Source organism: Girardinichthys multiradiatus, chromosome 20 (genome assembly GCF_021462225.1).
Source record: "Girardinichthys multiradiatus isolate DD_20200921_A chromosome 20, DD_fGirMul_XY1, whole genome shotgun sequence".
NCBI lineage: Eukaryota > Metazoa > Chordata > Actinopteri > Cyprinodontiformes > Goodeidae > Girardinichthys > Girardinichthys multiradiatus.
The window spans coordinates 44,340,772-44,360,281 of record NC_061812.1 but is presented as its reverse complement, the minus strand read 5'-3'; the positions used below and the strand labels follow the sequence as shown (position 1 = coordinate 44,360,281).

Below are 19,510 nucleotides of genomic sequence, written 5' to 3'. Positions count from 1 at the left end.
TGCCCAAACACTCCCTCTTAAACATTGCAGTGGCAGCATCATGCTATGGTGACATTTTTCTTCAGCAGTGACAGAGAAGATAGATTGAGCTAAATAAAGGCTGATCTTAAAAAACAAAGCAAAATACCTGAAAAATGGTCAGAGATTGATCTTCTGGCAGCACAACTACCCTAAACATACAGCCAGAGCTATAACAGAAAGGTTCAGATCAGGAGTGCCAAAGTCCAATCCTTGGGAGCCGGCGTCCCGCTACTTTTAGGTGTGTCTCTACTTTATTTTAACTGAATCAAATAATTAGGTCATTAGCAGTAATCTGGAGAACTTCACTAAAAGCTGAGGAGGCAATTGATTCAGGTGTTTTCCACGAGGGAAACATCTAAACGTGACAGGATACTAGCCCTCAAGGACTGAAATTCAACACGCCTGGTTTAAAAATAAAGCATATTTTTGTGTTAGAATGGCTCAGTCAAAGACCAGACATAAATTCAAATGCAAATCTGTGAAAAGAATTGAAAACTGCAATTGAGATGTTCTCCATCTAAGCTGACTTGAGCTGTTTTAAAAATAAGGGATTAGAGCTTTTTTGTTTTCCTTTAGATTTGTACAGGGCTGGAAAATATTTTATAACCATGTTTCCTTTTCTTTTAACTTGACAGTCATGCACCACTTTGTGTAAATTAAACCCTAATAAAACATTGAAGTCTATAGATGTAACATGACACAGTGTGAAAAACTTTGGCCGGTATGAATAGATTTGCAAGACACTCTGCAGTTGTGCAAAGACTAAGATTTTGTCATATTTTTTCCTATCTCACACCTTCTTTTTGCTCTTTTACATACAGCTTCACCACCGAGTTTCTCCAAAAGTCCATTAAAGGCCTTGCTAAAAGCTCGCTCAGGCAGTGAAGTCACTCTTGAATGCAAGCCCCAGGCCTCGCCCCCAGCAATTAGCCTGTGGAAGAAGGGGAATGAGATCCTGCAAAGAACTGAAAGGTATTATAAGAGTCCAAATGTACATTTCCAGCAGCTCTCATTCACATTCACTGCAAGCTGATTCATTTCAATGGTGTGTTTGGCATTTGTGTGAACACATAAAAAAGAGACTAATGAGGAGAAAGAGAGTAGGGCACCCAACAGGAAAACTGCACAAATACTTAATATATTGCTTGCACCTTGATATGGAAATCACTTGATGTGAGATATGAAGATGCCAGGTGCTTGTATCAACACTGCACATGTTAAAAAGTTAAGAAAATAAAAGAGTGGGAAACTCAATCAGTGATGAAGGTAACGTCTATTCCTTTTTGGAAAGCGAAAGCAATTTAAAAGTGAAAGTGAAGCATTTGCACCTGCAATTATCTCCTTTATGAGTTGCTTTAAAGCAATATAGGAGTGTGATTGATGAAACTAACAAGACTGCAGAGATGAAAGCTTAGCAGTAGATTAGGGAGCCAAGGAGCCTCTCAAGACTAGAAACTTTGCACACTGGCAGCATCCAGACAGTGACCAACATCAAACAGCAATATCAGCTGCACAAAGTGGTGCTTAATTTATTTTGTTGCTCATCCCTGTATGAAGTGTTGAATATACAAGAAGATTTCACAGAAAACGAAAGAGCCAAATCATAGGTGGAGGGCTCCAAAAACCAAATGAGAATGCATTAGATCAATCCACATACACACACATACGGATTGGCGGGAGAAGAAAAGCACACTCAGTGACTAAACTTTGCTGCGAGTGAATGCACCACGCTTACTGGCTAAAAAAAAAAACTCCAGCACAGGCATGCCTGCTCGGTGAAAAAATGCTGTTTGAATCATTCCACTCCCGCTCATTTTAAAGGAGTTTTGAGAAAAAACAATGTGAGCCAAGCATCGTGCCCAAACAGCACAGTGGCTCGTGATGGGAAGCCGCATCTATAGCCGGAGATAATTGGTAGAATTCTCTTACTGACTGACATTTAACATACTGCGTGTGAAGCCTGCTTTTATTAAGCGCCGACACTGTAAGGAAAGAATTCAGATATGCAGTTGTGCTACAAATTGACGCAGTGGAACAAGTGTTGTTTATCAGCAGCACAGCATACCCGGGCTTTTACAGATCCATCTGAGTTTAATGTGACCAGCTTTAAATAAAGGTATCTCAATAAGAGGAGTTAATTCTAGCAGACCAGAACTTGCTCTCGTGTGTTAGTTATATTATACAATATATATACATATTTAGTTATATTACTTCTGTCACTGCTTTGGTTATGTTTATTTACATTGCATTGCAAAAATATTCATACCTGTTAGGTTTTTTTTCTATTTTGTTGCATTACAACCACACAGTTCTTGTATTTCACTAGGATGTGAAAGACCAGCAATTAGAGAATTACATTTTTACCCATTCGTCTTTGAAAAATAGCTCAAACTTAGTCATATTAACAGAAAGCCTCTGTGAACTTCAATTTTAAGATTTGCTACTGATTTTCAATTGGAGTTAGGTCTGGACTTCGACTCGTCCATTCTAATGCACCATTTTGCTTAAAACTAAAGCACCTTATTGTAAAATTGGCTGAATGTTTGCAGTTGCTTGGAATGTGAATCTCCACCACAGTCTCAGATTTCTAACAGATTGCTTTCCATTGGTCTTCACAATTACAAACAGGTAGGTTTTATTTACTAATGCGGTGACTTTTGGCTGGTTTGTATTTTACGTAGGGCTATATGATGGATTTAAAATGCACACCACGCCTTCCTGATTTTGATTTGTAAAACATCTTTGAAAAGCCATGTATTAGTTTCCTTTAAACTTCAAAATCATGCACTATTTGTGTTGACCCAGAACTTAAAATCCCAGTAGAACACATTCAAGTATTTGGTTATAACTTGACCAAAAGTGACACACTTCAAAAGTTGTGAAGACTTTTGAAAGGCACCGTAGTTGGATAATAGGATATGCTTTCATCTTATTCCCCTTATTCATGTATGCATGCCTTCTTTTGTAGGATTTTTACTTCTCCTTATGTAGCACTATGTTATTATGTCTAACTTGCAGATTTAGACCAAGATTGGTATATTTGTGAATATGTTTTAATTAACCTCACAGCATGACAGAGGTTTCTCTCACCAACATAATGTCTTTAAAGCACATTTATTTATTGATGCATTCAAGAATGCTCTTTGTGAAGTGTGTTTTTTACTCAGTATCAGGTCCCAGGGTTTAGCTGCTCACCCACCTTTTACATTTTGATTCTCTTGGAATCCTTGCAAAACTAGGTCAAAGTACAATCTAGGTCAAAGTGATGTATAACTATTAGTTGTTAACGTTTAGACAGAAATGTTTTAAAATTAGGCAATAAAACACCATGAAAGAATTGAAAGTTTTTTGTTTTTTTTTATTGAATGTGCTGAAAACAGAACGAAGTACGAAGTACGATGAATGCATGCAATACAAAATAAAACACTCTCAAACTCATTCAAAACAGTAAAAGGCCAATTCTTTCTCCCACAGGATTGCTTTGTTTCCAAATGGAACTTTAAAGATTGCCAATGTAACCAAACGGGACGCAGCTAGCTACACCTGCACCGCCAAAAATAGGTTTGGAACAGCCAGTACAACTGGGAGGCTCCTCATCACTGGTAAGACCTTTTCCATTAATGTCAGCCAAGGCTAATCAGGCTGAGCTGCATGCACTGCCCCTGGACTCTCATTATTATGTAACCCTGTTTTTAAAGCACTGCTTGTGCTCACTTTCCAGGGGTAATAACAAAATGTTTTCTATATTTTCAAAAAAAAGAAAAGTTGTAATGAAAAAGATAAAATATGTTTTGGATTTTACCTGCCAGAATGTGTCGGCTGTTGTAAATAATCGTTGTCATCAGGTCCAACAGAAGCCACTTAATGACTCTTTATTATGAGTCAGGTGTGCTGAACAGGAAAGCATAGAAAAGATGTTTGGAAAGGGGTCTGTGGAACCAGAACTGGAATGCATTGTTCTGAGGTAATGGAAAGCAAAACAAATGTTATAATGGCTAAAATGTAGTGTGGTGCACATTTTTCCTCTGTACGTTATCATCTTAAGAGGTTTTGATCTATTGTTGTCCAGCCTTTCTGAGACCCCATCCACACAAACTTGTACCTCATCAACTTGCAACTTTAAAAACATTCTTCTATCCTTTTTCTTTTCTGTCCCTGTGACTTATAATACATTTTAAAAAAAGATAAAATGTAAAATGTGAAGATAAGAGATAAAGATTTAGGCCAGGAAAATATCTTTCGCATATGAACAGGATCTATAAAGTAAGAAACAATAAAAAACATCCAGTTAAGGTCTTATTGTAAAATATTTTCAGTCAGAATTTCACTCTGATATAAAAGTACTCCTCGAAAATTAAGCAAAAAGTATTATAGTTGTTTAGGTGCATGCTATTTTTGGGATTTTCACACTGACTTGCTCTTACTATCAGGTAGTTTCTCTGACAGGATCAGTTTTAAATGTTCTGTTCTTGGTATGTGTTTCACACAGGAAGATAACTGATGGTGCACCACCTTCTATATTCATTTCCTGTAAAAAAAAGCATTGACTTCTTGTGTAAATAAGCACCCAGTGTAAACATGATGAAAGACTAAAGGTTTGTAAAATACCATTTACACACACTGTTGGCATTTATTGTCAACCTCTGGAACCAACTAATTTGTTTTTATACTAAAGGAAGTTACACATGAGTTACAGTAACTCCTGCTGGATATTAAATACTTATTCAATTTTAACAAAACCTCTATTTAAAGTCTGGAACTGTGCCTTTAGAGTGTTATCACATCTTTTCATATAGTGAGCTCTGTTGTTCTGAACAATAAGCACATTAACTGCTCATTATAAGGCTTATAAAATACAGTTGCATTGACATTGAATGTCAGATGGACAAATGGTAAACTAGCTGTGGTTTACTCTGTGCAGACACTCTATGACACCAGTGCCGTGATCCTAATTGGATGGAAGGATGTTATAGGCAGTTAAATAATTTGGGTTAATTACCCTTCATCTTTGGGGTGTTTGCTGGTGTACTCATTCCAGTCTTTGAAATATTTTTTACTTCCATATCAGAAGTATACTGTAGTACAGAATCCTGGAAATGTGTAAAACCACCCTTTTCTCAGTTTTCTTGGCATATGAGGATATACGGCCAGCATTAGGTTCCCACTACAGATAATAAGCTTATTATCATCTCTGTTCTTGGAAAAACTTATGAAGAGACACCATGCAGCACACTCCTTATGTGCCAATTATTGTTCCGTGTAAAAAACATTATTAAAGAAAGGCTTATAGGCAAATGATTGGATTTCTTGCAATTATTGTAAAATAAAGGTCAATTTCTTGGCAGGCAATGGCTGGAAAAAGTCTTGATTTTTTTTCTGTACTTATATTGCATATGTAATGTTTATAACTAGGATTATAGCCATATAAACATGGCTGATATTACACGATCTAAGAAATAGCAGTTAAGCAGCAACAAACATCATCCATGATGTAGTTAAAGGTCATTATCTAAGTGCTCTAACAGAACATATTTATGTAGCCCCCTAGTCTAATGTGCTGTGTTTGTAACAGTCAAATTTATTCTCATTAGCTTCTATTCTTTTCCTACACTGACAGCTGAACTATTTAATGTCATAGAATTTAATTACTGTGACCTTTCCACAAAGTACTCTAAGGTCCTCAATCCACCACAGTCAGAGCTGGGAACATGCTCTGCTCTCGGCATTTCTGTTTAGAACACTGTCTTCCAAACTGATCCTGAAACATTAAATGCAAACCTAAGACATTAAATTTCACCAAAAGTAAGGCTTGAAATTAAGATGCTTGTTTAGGCAAGCATCCATGGACCATTTAATGACAATCAATTGATTTAATTGTGAATTGTAGTGAGATCGCAGCTGCAGGGGTCAGGGGATGGCACTGGAGGTGCTGGTGGCAGGAATTAACATGCGTGCACTGTCATCTGTTGTCTGGCCAGAGCCCACCAGAATCACCATGAGGCCCACTAACATGGAGATTATTGTTGGCGAGAGCATCGTGCTGCCCTGCCAGATTGCCTGTGATCCAGCTCTGGACGTCTCTTTCTCATGGGCAATCAACGGCCAGCTCATCAACTTCCAGGGAGACCGCGATCATTTTGAAAGAGTGGGTGGGGTAAGTCATTCAGAGGCATTTAACTCAGTTACTTTCTGCCTGTAGAGGGATTAATTGGGCCCTGCTATGTGGCAAGGGCAAGGGCATGCTCCACTGGCCAGCTAAGCACCTCTTAGACACCAATATTACCCAAGGAGGACGATTTATGCCAAGAGGTACCCACTTAAGAGCTTCTCAGTGGTCAGTAGTGAACTGAATATCAAGGATAGTATTCTAAGTTATTACTTATTTTTCTTCCTGTCATAAAAATCTGAGGAGGCCCCAGTACATAGGGATGCATTGATAAGATTTTGTGGCCAGTTACATCATGCAAATTCTGTAAAGCTCCTACCTGTTGATAATGATTGGTGCCAGTTCAACTTTCTTCAGTAGTAGGGTAACGGTAATCTACAAATACAGTAAAACCCTCCAGGTTATTAGACAGAGACATCTATAGTATAAAACAAATCACTTAAAAACTCTATAGGTTATTTTTTATTCCTTTAAAATAAGATGATAGGTCACAAACATTTTGTCTATCTCAAAATATAGAAGCCCTCCATATCACCATATATAACTTTTTTTGTTTTTTACAAGTTCCATTCAAAATAAAAAATTGCTTTGTCCAACATAATGTTTTGCAGTAAAATCTTCCGTAAATGTTGAATCATTAATTAATTAATTGTAACATTGCAGCAGCTTCAAGAAGTCTCTCTGTGACTGATTATAAATCAAGTATTATTAATATTAATATTATTAGTGTCTTTATTATTCATATTGGGGTCAGAGACATCACACTATGCCTGTGAGAGAGAGAAAGAGAGAGCAGTCAGTGTTACACAGCTCTGCAGTTAAGTGTTTTTGTGAGCTTTTCAGCACAAAGAAAACCTAAATAGCCAGGGGCACTTTAAACCTTCTTCAGCGTCCTATACATGAAGCATCTTAAGCATCATGGCAACATAATTAGTGAGATTAATATTCCTATCTGTAAACAACAGTGTCTGTGCATATTCCCTGTAGAATAAGCAGGAATTTGGTTTTACTGTGAAAGCTCCAAAAAAAACTGCCAACATTTCCAAATCCAGTATGTTCCACAACAGAGTTACAACAGAGTACACTTTTGCTCCAATAGATTTAGTCTTCCTGTTATCTGCTGACATCCCCCTTCCTGTTCAGTTGAACAGGAAGGGGGATGCCCAAGCTTCTAACTCCTTTTGTGCTAATTTTGACTTCATTCATAAACACATCACAGAATAGATTTATTGTAAACCTATTTAAACCGATGTAAAATCGTCCAGTTCTGGCCAGATGTCAATTTGTTAGTGTATCTCTACCAGATAGAAATCATAAGGTCTACAGTATATTCATGATTCCTAAAACTGACTGTGAGTTTCCGTGTATTACACCTCTAAAAATACTGGCAAATGCTATTTTAATTACAAAGGGTCCTGATTAATAAAGTCTTTCTACTTTTCATCCTTTCAACTTCTAATTCCTGAACGTCAAGGGAGAAGATTTTCTTATCATCTCCCTCTGCCATAATTGAATTTGCATACCTATTTATGAATCTTGAGCCCTGAAATAATTAAGTAATGAGCTGCCTTGCTTAGACCAAGGGCAAGCCTGACACCAGGCTTTATTTGAAATCTTTATACCTTAAAATAATGACTTTTTGTTGAATGTTTGTTGCCTTTGACCAAGGGCAAAGTTAATTGTTCAGAGCTTGTCATTATATAAATAATTACTCACTCACTCTCATTTTGCTTGGTGCATTGCAATATATCAATTAGTGACAGTCATGTGCTAAAGGTTGATATCATATTGGAAGACCCTGACAGTTTTGTGGACATGCCATACCCACATCTTCATTAATGAAAATGGCAATTACTGGTGACATTGAGCGGTGCAATGGCATTTAATGAGATATAGTTTCACCCAGAATCTGTTTCCCCTGTCCAGAGAGATTACCAGCACCCTGCTTAAAAGCTTCTGATGAATTAATTACCATAATTAAAGCCAACCTGCCCCATCACTTCCTTCCTGCAAAGACAAGAGGCCTTGCAAGTCATTCCTAGCTCTTGGCTTGTCCAGGTGGTGGCTGACATTGGAGCACAAATCTGACTCAGTGCATAAAACCTGTCAGGAATCAGCAAAGGAGATGAAAAAAGTGCTAAAGCAGAAAAAGAGGAAGTACAGATAGTGTTTTTCTCCCATCGGCCGCATACATTTGGCTTTGCTCTCTTTGTCTGGGGTCCCTTAGAGAGACACCGATCCACTGGCCTTCTTTCACTGTTGTGGCAGAGTGGAACTACAATGACTAGCCACCAGGCTTGATGAAATCTGCTGTGACTGCAGCGAGTCTTACCTGGCTTGGCCCCAGGTGACTAGTTTCTATTGCAGCATAACTTTTTTACAGGCTGACATGCTTTGTGACTGGCGGCTTGGAGAGGTGACTTTCAGAGGGCGGATACCATCAGCAGTCACAACAAAGACACTATGAAATTGTCAGGATAAAATCTGTCCCTGTGAGATTATGTATAACGTTCTTACCTTAAAGCAAATGTCATTTTGTTTGACTTTTTGGCGTAAGTGGACTCATCCTGCCAAAGGTCCCTTTCAGACTGCATCAACATTATATTAACAGGTCGGGAGCATGTGATGCATGTGACTCTGCAAGATGGGCCTATAAATATCTTGATGGCACTCTGTGTCAGAATGACACAAACATGCCTAGAGACTATGCATTTCCTGGTTTTAGACAATGTCATTATGTGCCGAATGTCTCTGCGCTATTTTATGAAGCAGTTCGAGATTCTTTTATACACTAAATGCTTAATATAAGCTGAGTAATGTGCATCCACAGTATTTTGAATTGACGATCCGAGATATGTCTGTCTGTGTTGTATTGTTGTGGGGCCATCAGAAATATTATCTTTGTGCCCGGAGCCTGATAAATGTAGTTTCTTGTTGAAGTTGGAGCCAGCTGTCCAAATACCCTACAAATACCATTTCCTTTATCAGCAATGGCATCTTCTGTCAGTACAGCAACCACTTGCACTATTGAGTCATGAGTCAAGTATACCATTGGAAAATTAATGAACAACTGATTCTGTTGAAATCCTTAAAACAAGCTGTTTTTAAAAGCTGTGATTAGGCTTGGAATGAGATTCCGAAAGTAAAATTACCTTCAGGAAAAGTAGCAGTACTGTCATTAGGTAGGGGTGTAAACAAATCTCATGGGACAATATTTCAAAATCTTAAAACGCCACCTTTAGAGGTAACAGTGAAGTCTGTCTGTGTGCTTTAAGCTTGACACCCTGTAACAATGCCAGCAATTCTTATTTTGAATTAGTTGCTGTGTTGTATTGACAAGTTTGACTTACAAGGATTCATGGGGCTGGCTGAACATACTTTTTAACCAAAGTATTCAAAAAAGCTTTTAGCACCTTACAATCATTTGTGTGGCAGAGTTTTGGTATTAGGTAGTTCGATGGCCGCATTCATAGACACACAACATTAAATTTTGTAAGCCTAATGCACACATCATTTAATATACATTTGTGCATTTTTTGCTTATATTTTCATTTCAACAAACACAGTAATGACATTTAATTAGCAATATAAATGTACAGGGTTTGGACAATGAAACTGAAACACCTGGTTTTAGACCACAATAAGTTATTAGTATGGTGTAGGGCCTCCTTTTGCGGCCAATACAGCATCAATTCGTCTTGGGAATGACATATACAAGACTTGCACTGTGGTCAGAGGGATTTTAAGCCATTCTTCTTGCAGGATAGTGTCCAGGTCACTACGTGATACTGGTGGAGGAAAACCTTTCCTGACTCGCTCCTCCAAAACACCCCAATGTGGCTCAATAATATTTAGATCTGGTGACTGTGCAGGCCATGGGAGATGTTCAACTTCACTTTCATATTCATCAAACCAATCTTTCACCAGTCTCGCTATGTGTATTGGTGCATTGTCATCCTGATACACGGCACCACCTTCAGGATACAATGTTTGAACCATTGGATGCACATGGTCCTCAAGAATGGTTCGGTAGTCCTTGGCAGTGACATGCCCATCTAGCACAAGTAGTGGGCAAAGGGAATGCCATGATATGGCAGCCCAAACCATCACTGATCCACCCCAATGCTTCACTCTGGGCATGCAACAGTCTGGGTGGTACGCTTCTTTGGAGCTTCTCCACACCGTAACTCTCCCGGATGTGGGGAAAACAGTAAAGGTGGACTCATCAGAGAACAATACATGTTTCACATTGTCCACCATTGAAACCAACGCTTGGCATTGGCATGAGTGACCAAAGGTTTGGCTATAGCAGCCCGGCCGTGTATATTGACCCTGTGGAGCTCCCGACGGACAGTTCTGGTGGAAACAGGAGAGTTGAGGTGCACATTTAATTCTGCCGTGACTTGGGCAGCCTTGGTTTTATGTTTTTTGGATACAATCCGGGTTAGCACCTGAACATCCCTTTCAGACAGCTTCCTCTTGTGCTCACAGTTAATCCTGTTGGATGTGGTTCGTCCTTCTTGGTGGTATGCTGACATTATCCTGGATACCGTGGCTCTTGATACATCACAAAGACTTGCTGTCTTGGTCACAGATGCGCCAGCAAGACGTGCACCAACAATTTGTCCTCTTTTGAACTCTGGTATGTCACCCATAATGTTGTGTGCATTTCAATATTTTGAGCAAAACTGTGCTCTTACCCTGCTAATTGAACCTTCACACTCTGCTCTTACTGGTGCAATGTGCAATCTATGAAGACTGGCTACCAGGCTGGTCCAATTTAGCCATGAAACCTCCCACACTAAAATGACAGGTGTTTCAGTTTCATTGTCCAACCCCTGTATGTGTGCTTTGAATGCATTGCTTCTGTTTATAAGCTATACACATTTGTGTCCGTATATTTGTACACAGGAATTAATCTTAACCTCCTAACTAAAAAGTATTACTCTGTGTTTTTTGCAGCTTTGTCTGTTTTTTTAAATGAAAGTAAACGTTTCTGAGAATTTCTTTCCTTCAGTCAACTGAAGGAAAGATGATCCCGACCACTTAAATAAAACTCCAGACACTCTGGTTTTCTCTCTGGCATCTCAGTAAAACTAATCTAAGATGTAGGAACAGACTGGCCCAACGTTTTTGTGGTTTTATCCCATGCAGCAATTAATTTAAATCCTCGGCCTACAATGAGAAAATGGTTAAATATTGTACAATGCAGAAAAATGTCAATTATCACTACTTTTCTTCAAAATGAAATTCTTCCATTCCAGTACGCATGGTTTTATTCTGTATTGACAGTAAGATTGAAAAATAAAAACTTGGTTTTGATGGAAGTCAATGGGGCATTCATGGCACCAAAGGTGTCCATATATTGCTCTATGAAGAAAAATACTAATGCAATCAAGTTAACTGTGTTGCTCATCTATGATTTAAGCAAGACCTTAATCAACATCAAAGCCCCATTATGCCTGAATATGTTATAAAATGGGAAAAAAAATAACGAGCAAGTTAAAAAGCTGATTCGGATTCTGCTCTTCCTGTGTATGGCTGCTAACTGTCCAGCTGAACAAATGCGATGAAGCAACTGAAATTTAGCAATTATTTCAGAATTATATTTTTCGCTCTTTAGTTTAAATTTGCTGAAATGCAGGGAGCTATCAGATTTCTTTGGGTCAAAAAATGTGGGAGCAAAAACATTAGTCTGGCCCCATGACCTGGCCCCCTTGAATTAGGGCTGTAGTTGTTCCATTGTTCACGTGCCTTTGCAGGATTGAAATTCCTAAAGTGATTGATTGTTTGGAAATTTTAATTTTGGACAACTCTTAAGAGGTTAGGGACAAAAGGCTAAAAAAATTACATATGCGGATTTAATAGCAGTGTTTTAGTGTGTGCACATTTTTACCACAAAGGTGTTCTGAGGGTGCAAATTGAATCAGGAGAAAAGTGGACTTAAACAATTTTAATTAAAAAGAGGACCTGCAAAAAACCAAATCAAAAATAAAAATAAAAGTTTAAAAGAATGTACAGAAATGTTTCTATTGATTCTGGACAGTAGCCCATGCCTATAAGACGTGTCTTGTTCTCTTTTTCTTGGTTATACTAAAAACATTTGTTGTCATTTTGTTTTCTCACATGGCAACCGTATGCTGACAGTTCATATATAATAACTGCTCTTTATACTGGGATTTACACCCAGATCATGCTCGAGTTTACATTATTAGAGAATAATGATTGCCAATTAGCTTGAATGTGTTTGTTCAGTGTGTCCTGTGTGTAGCTGTTTGCAGGAGGGAGGGTGGGTTGGTTATCGCCTGAAGGACAGCCTATAGCTTTATTTGTGCATCATCTGCCATGTTGTTGTTTGGAGAGATGCAGAAAAACTGTGGCTTGAGGACTCACTGAAGGCAGAAAGCATTTTTTAAATGTTAAAACATCACTGTGCCAAAAGCACGCTGATGAAATAACACTGCATCTCCCACTTAGCCTCGTTTATTCCTCTCCTGCAGAGTATATCAGGGGATCTGATGATTCGCAACATCCAGCTGAACCACGGTGGGAAGTATGTCTGCGTCATCGACACAGATGTGGAGAGCCTGTCCACTTCTGCCATTCTGGTTGTCAAAGGTAACCACGGCTGATTCCATCAGCTTGTTTCCCTCTGCAAATTTGTGAATAACCTTGTATGTTCACTTAGAGGTAGAAGTCCTTCCAAAGTGAAAGACATTTGACAGATCGTTGAGAAAAATCTCCCAGGCTCTCTGTGGGAAAAAACTGTGTAGTAAAGCAAAAATGGACGTCGCCTGAGCCCAAGTTCTGTCAGCTTCGATTAATATCATATAAATACTGCTGAAATGTAAAAATGACTGACAGTGCCATGGGCAGCTCTGGGTTCAGTTGTGCCGCAGTACATTTGTTTTATGCTTGCTGTATCGAGCACAGTGAGCAGACCGATCCCAGATCATTACAATAGAAGGTCTGTCCTTAACAAACTTAAAAGCTGTGCCAGGTGCTTTGAGGAAGTCAGTGTTTATCACAGAAAATGACTATAATTGGCTAATTTGCACATCGCAAAATATCGCAGAGCACATTGAATAACAGAGCACCATAGTGAATAATGACACATGGTCAGGCAAGAGTGTCTTTTATTCTCACTGGAAAATCTTCTATTTATAACGCCTGGTTCATTTTCAAATAAAGAACCCATCTGGTTTGTTCTCCGGTTTGTCCATATCACATATCACACACACAGCATGAACACAGATCAGAACCAGCTCTTAATTAAAGTGAATAAATTCATCATTTTTTAGGCGTCTTGGAATGGGTTATCACCTTATCATCTTTCATTTTTCCAGGTCCTCCGGGCCCTCCAGATAAAGTTGCAGTGGAGGAAATCACTGACAGTACAGCTCAGCTGTCCTGGACTCCCGGAAGAGACAACGGGAGCCCCATAACGGGTTACATAATTCAGGCTCGGACACCTTTCACTGTGGGTTGGCAGGCTGTAGATACAGGTATTGCAATTGGTCATCATTGTTATAAATAAGATGTCTGCTTATTTGGTTTTTGTTCTTCCACCATAATTTGGTTTTCTGTTTTTGTTTTTTTTTTCTCTAGTGCCGGAGGTTGTCAATGGCAACATGCTGACAGCCACTGTGGTCGGTCTCAACGCCTGGGTGGAGTATGAGTTCAGGGTGGTGGCCCGAAATATTGTGGGCCTTGGAGAGCCGAGTCCAGCTTCAGCCAAGACCAGGACAGAAGATGCTAGTATGTAAAACTATCCTCAGTGCACTCAAAATGGGCACAAACTGGGTGTTTACATGATTAATTCTTACAATTCCATAGCTTATTAGCTAAATATATGTTTTTTGTTTTTTGTTTTGTTTTTGCTGTAGCAGAAGCATCAACTCTTTCTCCATTCATCTGAGCTGTAATAAAAAAAGAACTCACACAAGATTATCTGAAATTGTAGTCAGACACAGGACGGTGTATATAAATTCTATATTATGGAAGGATTTACTGTATGAAGTGGGACTTACACTTTAGGGAAGAACCGAAGATGTTTGCCAAACAACTTGTATGATCAAGTTAGGGTTCCTACTCTGCCTTAAAAAATCTGGAAATTCCTTTTATTATTTTCCAGGTCTGAAAAACTTGGAAACTAATTAGCAAGTTCCTTGAAAAAGCATAGCAGAGACACTGGCTCGACAAAAAAAAAAGATTTTACAGCAGCCCTCAAACACTCGAGCCACGAAATCTGATTTCAGAAATATTTTTGCACATAAAAACTACAGTAACCTTTGTAGAAAGCCAAGCCAAGACCAGCAAGTCTATTTAAAAAATGAAAGTTATATTCACTGCTACAACTCTAACCCACCAAGGGAGGTGGTCCCAGAGCTGTACGGGTGATCAGTAGTTTGGAAAAGCCAAGTTAATGGGATAAGTCTTCCTGCCAGTGAGTTATACACAACACCCCTTTAGCTCCTCCATCCGTGCTACATGTTGTTGAAGCACACTGTATGTCAACTGGTGTGTTTAAAATGACCATAGAAGCTGTGAGGTGGGGTTTTTATTTGGAGATTATCCCAGAACAATCTGATGATGAAAGAGGCAAATTATACAGTACAAATTAAAGTTTCTTTTCTCGAGCTGAAAGAAAAAAAGAAGAACACCTGAAATCAAAATACTTTTAGTTGTCTTTTGAAACATCAGCCAAAGTACTGATAGAGGATTTTTGTCAAAATTATTTCTGGTGTGAAATAAAATATCTAACCTTTGAGAAGATTTGGAGTTAATTGCAAAACAAAAATGCAATAATTGGTTTTAAGGTACAGTCCAAGGTAATGGGTTTGATGCTAATGTTGACAGATAAAGATTATCTTTTACATTCATTGTAGAAAAATGTAATTAAAAGATGCAACATGATGGTAGCAATATTATGCCAGGTAATGACTATATCAAGTGACATTTGGCAACAGTTTAGCAGACATTGATGAGGTTTGATTCAATACATTTTGTCACATTAACACAAATATGACTAGGGGCATAATCACACATCCAGCTCATGAATAGGGCTGAAACATAATATTAGGTTCTGACAAGACTAGGTTTTGGCAACATCATTGGAAAAACAAAGATCACATTTTTTATTTTTCCAAACAGCTTACAGGTTTTACAGATCACAACCTTGGCTATTCTAAATCTGTAAGGTTTACCTTATCCATATGTTGAGGTTTTTAAGCCTCTCAATTGTGAACGGGGACCTCACTCCAAAAAAGTACTGATATATGCTAATTTTTATTACCCTTTCAAAAATAAAATAAAGATTTAAAAAATCTCAAACTGTGTATTAAATGATCCCTGTTCTTTGTAGGATTTTCCAGTTCTGGTTTGAGACATATATGCACTTTAAACTAGTGCGAGACAGACTTTACTTGGATGAGAAATATTATGACAAGAGATCCCTGACGGTAACCATGAAGCTTAAGGAGAGGAAAAACGAGCACAAGGGAAGACCAAATCCAATAAAAAACTTGTTTTTCATTCAACTCTGCTGGACAAAACACTGATAGCAATCAGATTCTAACAGAGGTTACTAAAGCAGGGCTGCTCTTACAGACGGATACTATAAGGATGGGGTGAGTGGTCATTTTTTTCCAACATGCTGCAGTGCACAAACGGGCAAATGGGAATAGAAACTGAGTGGGCTGAGTCAAAATGTCATTTGCAAGATATTATGAATCTTGGCTTGCTGGTCTTACACTGTGACATTTAGCCAAACTCTGCAATTCAGAATTCTCTAGAATGATTTCATATGCAGTGAGAGGGGCACATGTGCGGCTCCAAATAGTATCGCAATCTGCTTCGACATACGGCTACAACTGCATTTTAGGCTTTCCATTGAGCTTTGTAAACTGGGTTCTAATTTCTTCCTGCTTTGGATTTTACCTCTCAGTTCCTGATACAGCTCCCACTGATGTCGGAGGTGGAGGCGGCACAAAGTCTGAATTAGTGATAACATGGGAGGTAAGTCATCTGTCACATTTTACGGTTCTCTCCATCGGCGAGTAATGGTTTTGCTTAATTGTGCAGAATTGAGTGGAGCAATTTTATGACCTACATTAGAGGGAGACACCCCTCATCTGGCTCAGCTACAGAGAGCCAATTCTCCCTCCAAAAGCAGCAAAAGAGAGCATTTTCCTTTGAAGGGTTTTGCACTTTAGTTACAATTACAAAGCCATGCAGGAGGAAAAGATAAGGTAAAAGGTGACTGTGGAGATGGAGGAAGGGGCTATATCTATTCCCTAAACCCCTAATCAATGTGCAGTGCAGAGACGGGCCTGTCTGTTTCTTTGTCTGTATGCATTTTAATATCACTATAGTTTTGTGTTTCACTCCCAGCCTTTGTCCGAGGAACTGCAGAATGGTGAAGGCTTCGGCTACATAATCGCCTTTAGGTCTGTGGGCATGGTCAAGTGGACGCGGGCAATCATCTCCACACCCGGTGTATCCCGTTACGTCCTCCGGAACGACACCATCCGTCCCTTCTCACCTTTCGACGTCAAAGTGGCGGCCTTTAACAACCGAGGGGAAGGGCCGTTCAGCTCCATCGCGACAGTGTACTCGGCAGAAGACGGTACAGTGCAGACATTGCAGAAAGCAACGCTCAAATAAGCTGTAATCTTTCTCCTTACAACTGTGACCTTGAATAGTGATGATGAATTATTTTCCCCTTTTCCAGTGCTATTATTTCCCTTCCCTCTCAAAGCACTGAATGTCAACTTGATATTAGTTATCTTGCTGGTAGATTACAGGAAATCCTTGCAGACACTTACCACACTACGCTGCCAGGGAGGTATCCTGTTAATTGAATTTGCTGGGCAGATAGTCTTCCCTTATGTCAGTCACAGATCCCATTAAAAGAGAGCTCTGGAAATAGCTTCTCAGTGAAACTACAGGTCTATTCAGCGCCTTCTCTCTTATTGCTATTAGTGTGTTTGATGGTGTTGGATGAAGCTGTGGGATACTCACCACATTTCTGCTCTATTTCTGCAGTCCCCAGTGTGGCTCCTAAGATGGTTAGGGCCAGAAGTTTGTCGGCAGCAGAAATTGAAGTGATCTGGGAAATTCTCCCTTCCCTTCCAGAAAGAGTTCTGGGATATGAGGTATGACTCATGGAGAAATCATTCCTTTTCCCCTAAATAACAGGGTAATGAAGCATATATCTGCAGCTTGTTTGTTCGATTTAAAGCATCCGTTTTATTCCTTTTCTCTTCATCTGTTTTAAACCTAACGTGTGTTGCAGAAGAAATCTTTTAATGATACAAACTGGTTTTTTTTGAGATTTTATGTGATCCACCTATGCAAAGTGATTAATAATTGGGTTGTGAATGTAAAATAATACATGGTTTTCAGATTGTAAATAAATCTGAAAAAAAGTGTGCTGTGCATTTGTGTTCAGCCCCATTTACTTTGATACCTTCTAAGTTAAGTCCAGTGAGAATACGTGCCTGTAGAAGTCACCTAATTAGGGCGCATTCACACTGCTGGTCCAGACCAGGAATCGGTAAAAGTGAGAAAACCCATACCTTCAGTGGGAATGGTTTACTTTCAAGCATTTTTAGACCTGACCAAACAATGTCATACAGTTGCAATGGATTGTTTTGGGGGCAGTATTGCTCCAGTGTTGCGCTTATCTAGAAGAAAAAAAAGCACAAAGAAGAAAGTCTTTTTCATCTGGGTTTCTGTTGCTACTTTGGTGTTCAAATGTACTTGTGCACCTGCACCTCTTTACTACTCCATGTAGCCTCACAAAACATTTTTGTCTTCGAATTTATGCTCTTACTATGTTTTTCCTCTTTTTGTGCTTCTAATCAAATGCACTGATCTTGCATCACCTTGTATGGTACGGCACGCGTTCACACTACCAGTGAACTGCTGGTCTGTTGCAGGGTCTGGGATGGGTTCCCACCGGCGCGATCCGCTCCAGAATCATGGCACAGTAAAAAGCATTCAGAAGGTTTGGTGTGAAAGCATTGTATGTAAACAAAGTCCACTTGTGTGTAAATTACTCTTAGAATAAAACTGTTCTGCGAAGGCCTCAGAGGTAACTTGTGCCTCTTTTTCTTCACAGTTCATGCACCACACGGCTCCACTGTACTCTACCTTGTTCTACTTGACTGTGTAGAACAAGGTCTGATAGTGTTTCCATTATCATGTGCTGTGCAAATTAAACATCTCGAAACATTAAGCTTATGGCGTCCAGACCGCCCTCCCTTTCACAACACGCAGGACGATGGCCATGACTGGAGTCCATGATTTCAAACCACCACCATGACTTTCGGTTTAACCCACTTCAGCCACAGTGCTCCTTAATATTGTGGAGGTCGCTCTTGAGTTTTTAGAAGTTTTCCTGGTACTGCAGTGTGCTGCAAAATCTGTGGTTGTCATTCTTTTGCTACTTTGGCAAACACTTTCTAATGCTTCTGACATACAGCGAACCACGCTCATGGCCAATCAGTGAGCAGTAGTCCCTGTCACATTTCGGCCCTGCTAAACCCCGACATAGCCAGTACTGGGCTGAAAAAGCCAGCAATGGAAACGTTTGCAAAATGTGCTGGGTGGAGTGGAGCTGGCCAAAGTACAGCCAATGGAAAAGGAGCATTAGAGGACATTAGAGAATGAAGAGCATCACAAAGACTGAGGAACAAAACATATGTCAGGGAGGAAGGTGTGGGGAAATTGAAAGAATGGTTAGGTTATGAAATAAGATTAAATTCAATTCAGTTTTATTTATATAGCGCCAATTCTCAACACATGTCTCAAGGCACTTCACAACAGTCAGGTACATACATTCCAATTAATCCTAACCATTGAACAGTGCAGTCAGAGTTAGTTATTTATTCAAATTGGATAAAAAGTTTTTCTATCTAAGGAAACCCAGCAGATTGCATCAAGTCAGAGACTTGCAGCATCCACTCCTCCCGGATGAGCATGTAGAGACAGTGGACAGTCACTGGCGTTGACTTTGCAGCAATTCCTCATACTGAGCATGCATGTAGCGACAGTGGAGAGGAAAAACTCCCTTTTAACAGGAAGAAACTCCAGCAGAACTAGGGTCAGTGTGAGCGGCCATCTGCCACAACCGACTGGGGGTTAGAGAGAACAGAGCAGAGACACAAAGAGAACGAAGAAGCACTGATCCAGGAGTACGTTCTAAGGGAAGGAAAAGTAAATGTTAATGGATATAGCTCCTTTAGCTGTTTCACCTAGAAAGAAAGAACAGATAAACTCTGAGCCAGTTTTCAAGGTTAGAGTCTGAAAGAGAGCACA

At 39.3% G+C, this 19,510-nt stretch overlaps 1 protein-coding gene across 1 annotated transcript in view; it reads left to right on the top strand.

Moving 5' to 3' along the window:
- cntn3b (contactin 3b) overlaps positions 1 to 19,510 on the top strand; it is a 103,435-nt gene that overhangs the window by 61,326 nt on the left and 22,599 nt on the right. The window contains exons 11-19 of the mRNA XM_047348174.1: positions 843 to 993; positions 3,496 to 3,623; positions 6,000 to 6,175; positions 12,688 to 12,805; positions 13,534 to 13,692; positions 13,796 to 13,945; positions 16,134 to 16,204; positions 16,580 to 16,814; positions 17,234 to 17,343. Coding sequence (XP_047204130.1) covers positions 843 to 993; positions 3,496 to 3,623; positions 6,000 to 6,175; positions 12,688 to 12,805; positions 13,534 to 13,692; positions 13,796 to 13,945; positions 16,134 to 16,204; positions 16,580 to 16,814; positions 17,234 to 17,343 — 1,298 coding nt within the window. The remainder of the gene's footprint in view (positions 1 to 842; positions 994 to 3,495; positions 3,624 to 5,999; positions 6,176 to 12,687; positions 12,806 to 13,533; positions 13,693 to 13,795; positions 13,946 to 16,133; positions 16,205 to 16,579; positions 16,815 to 17,233; positions 17,344 to 19,510) is intronic.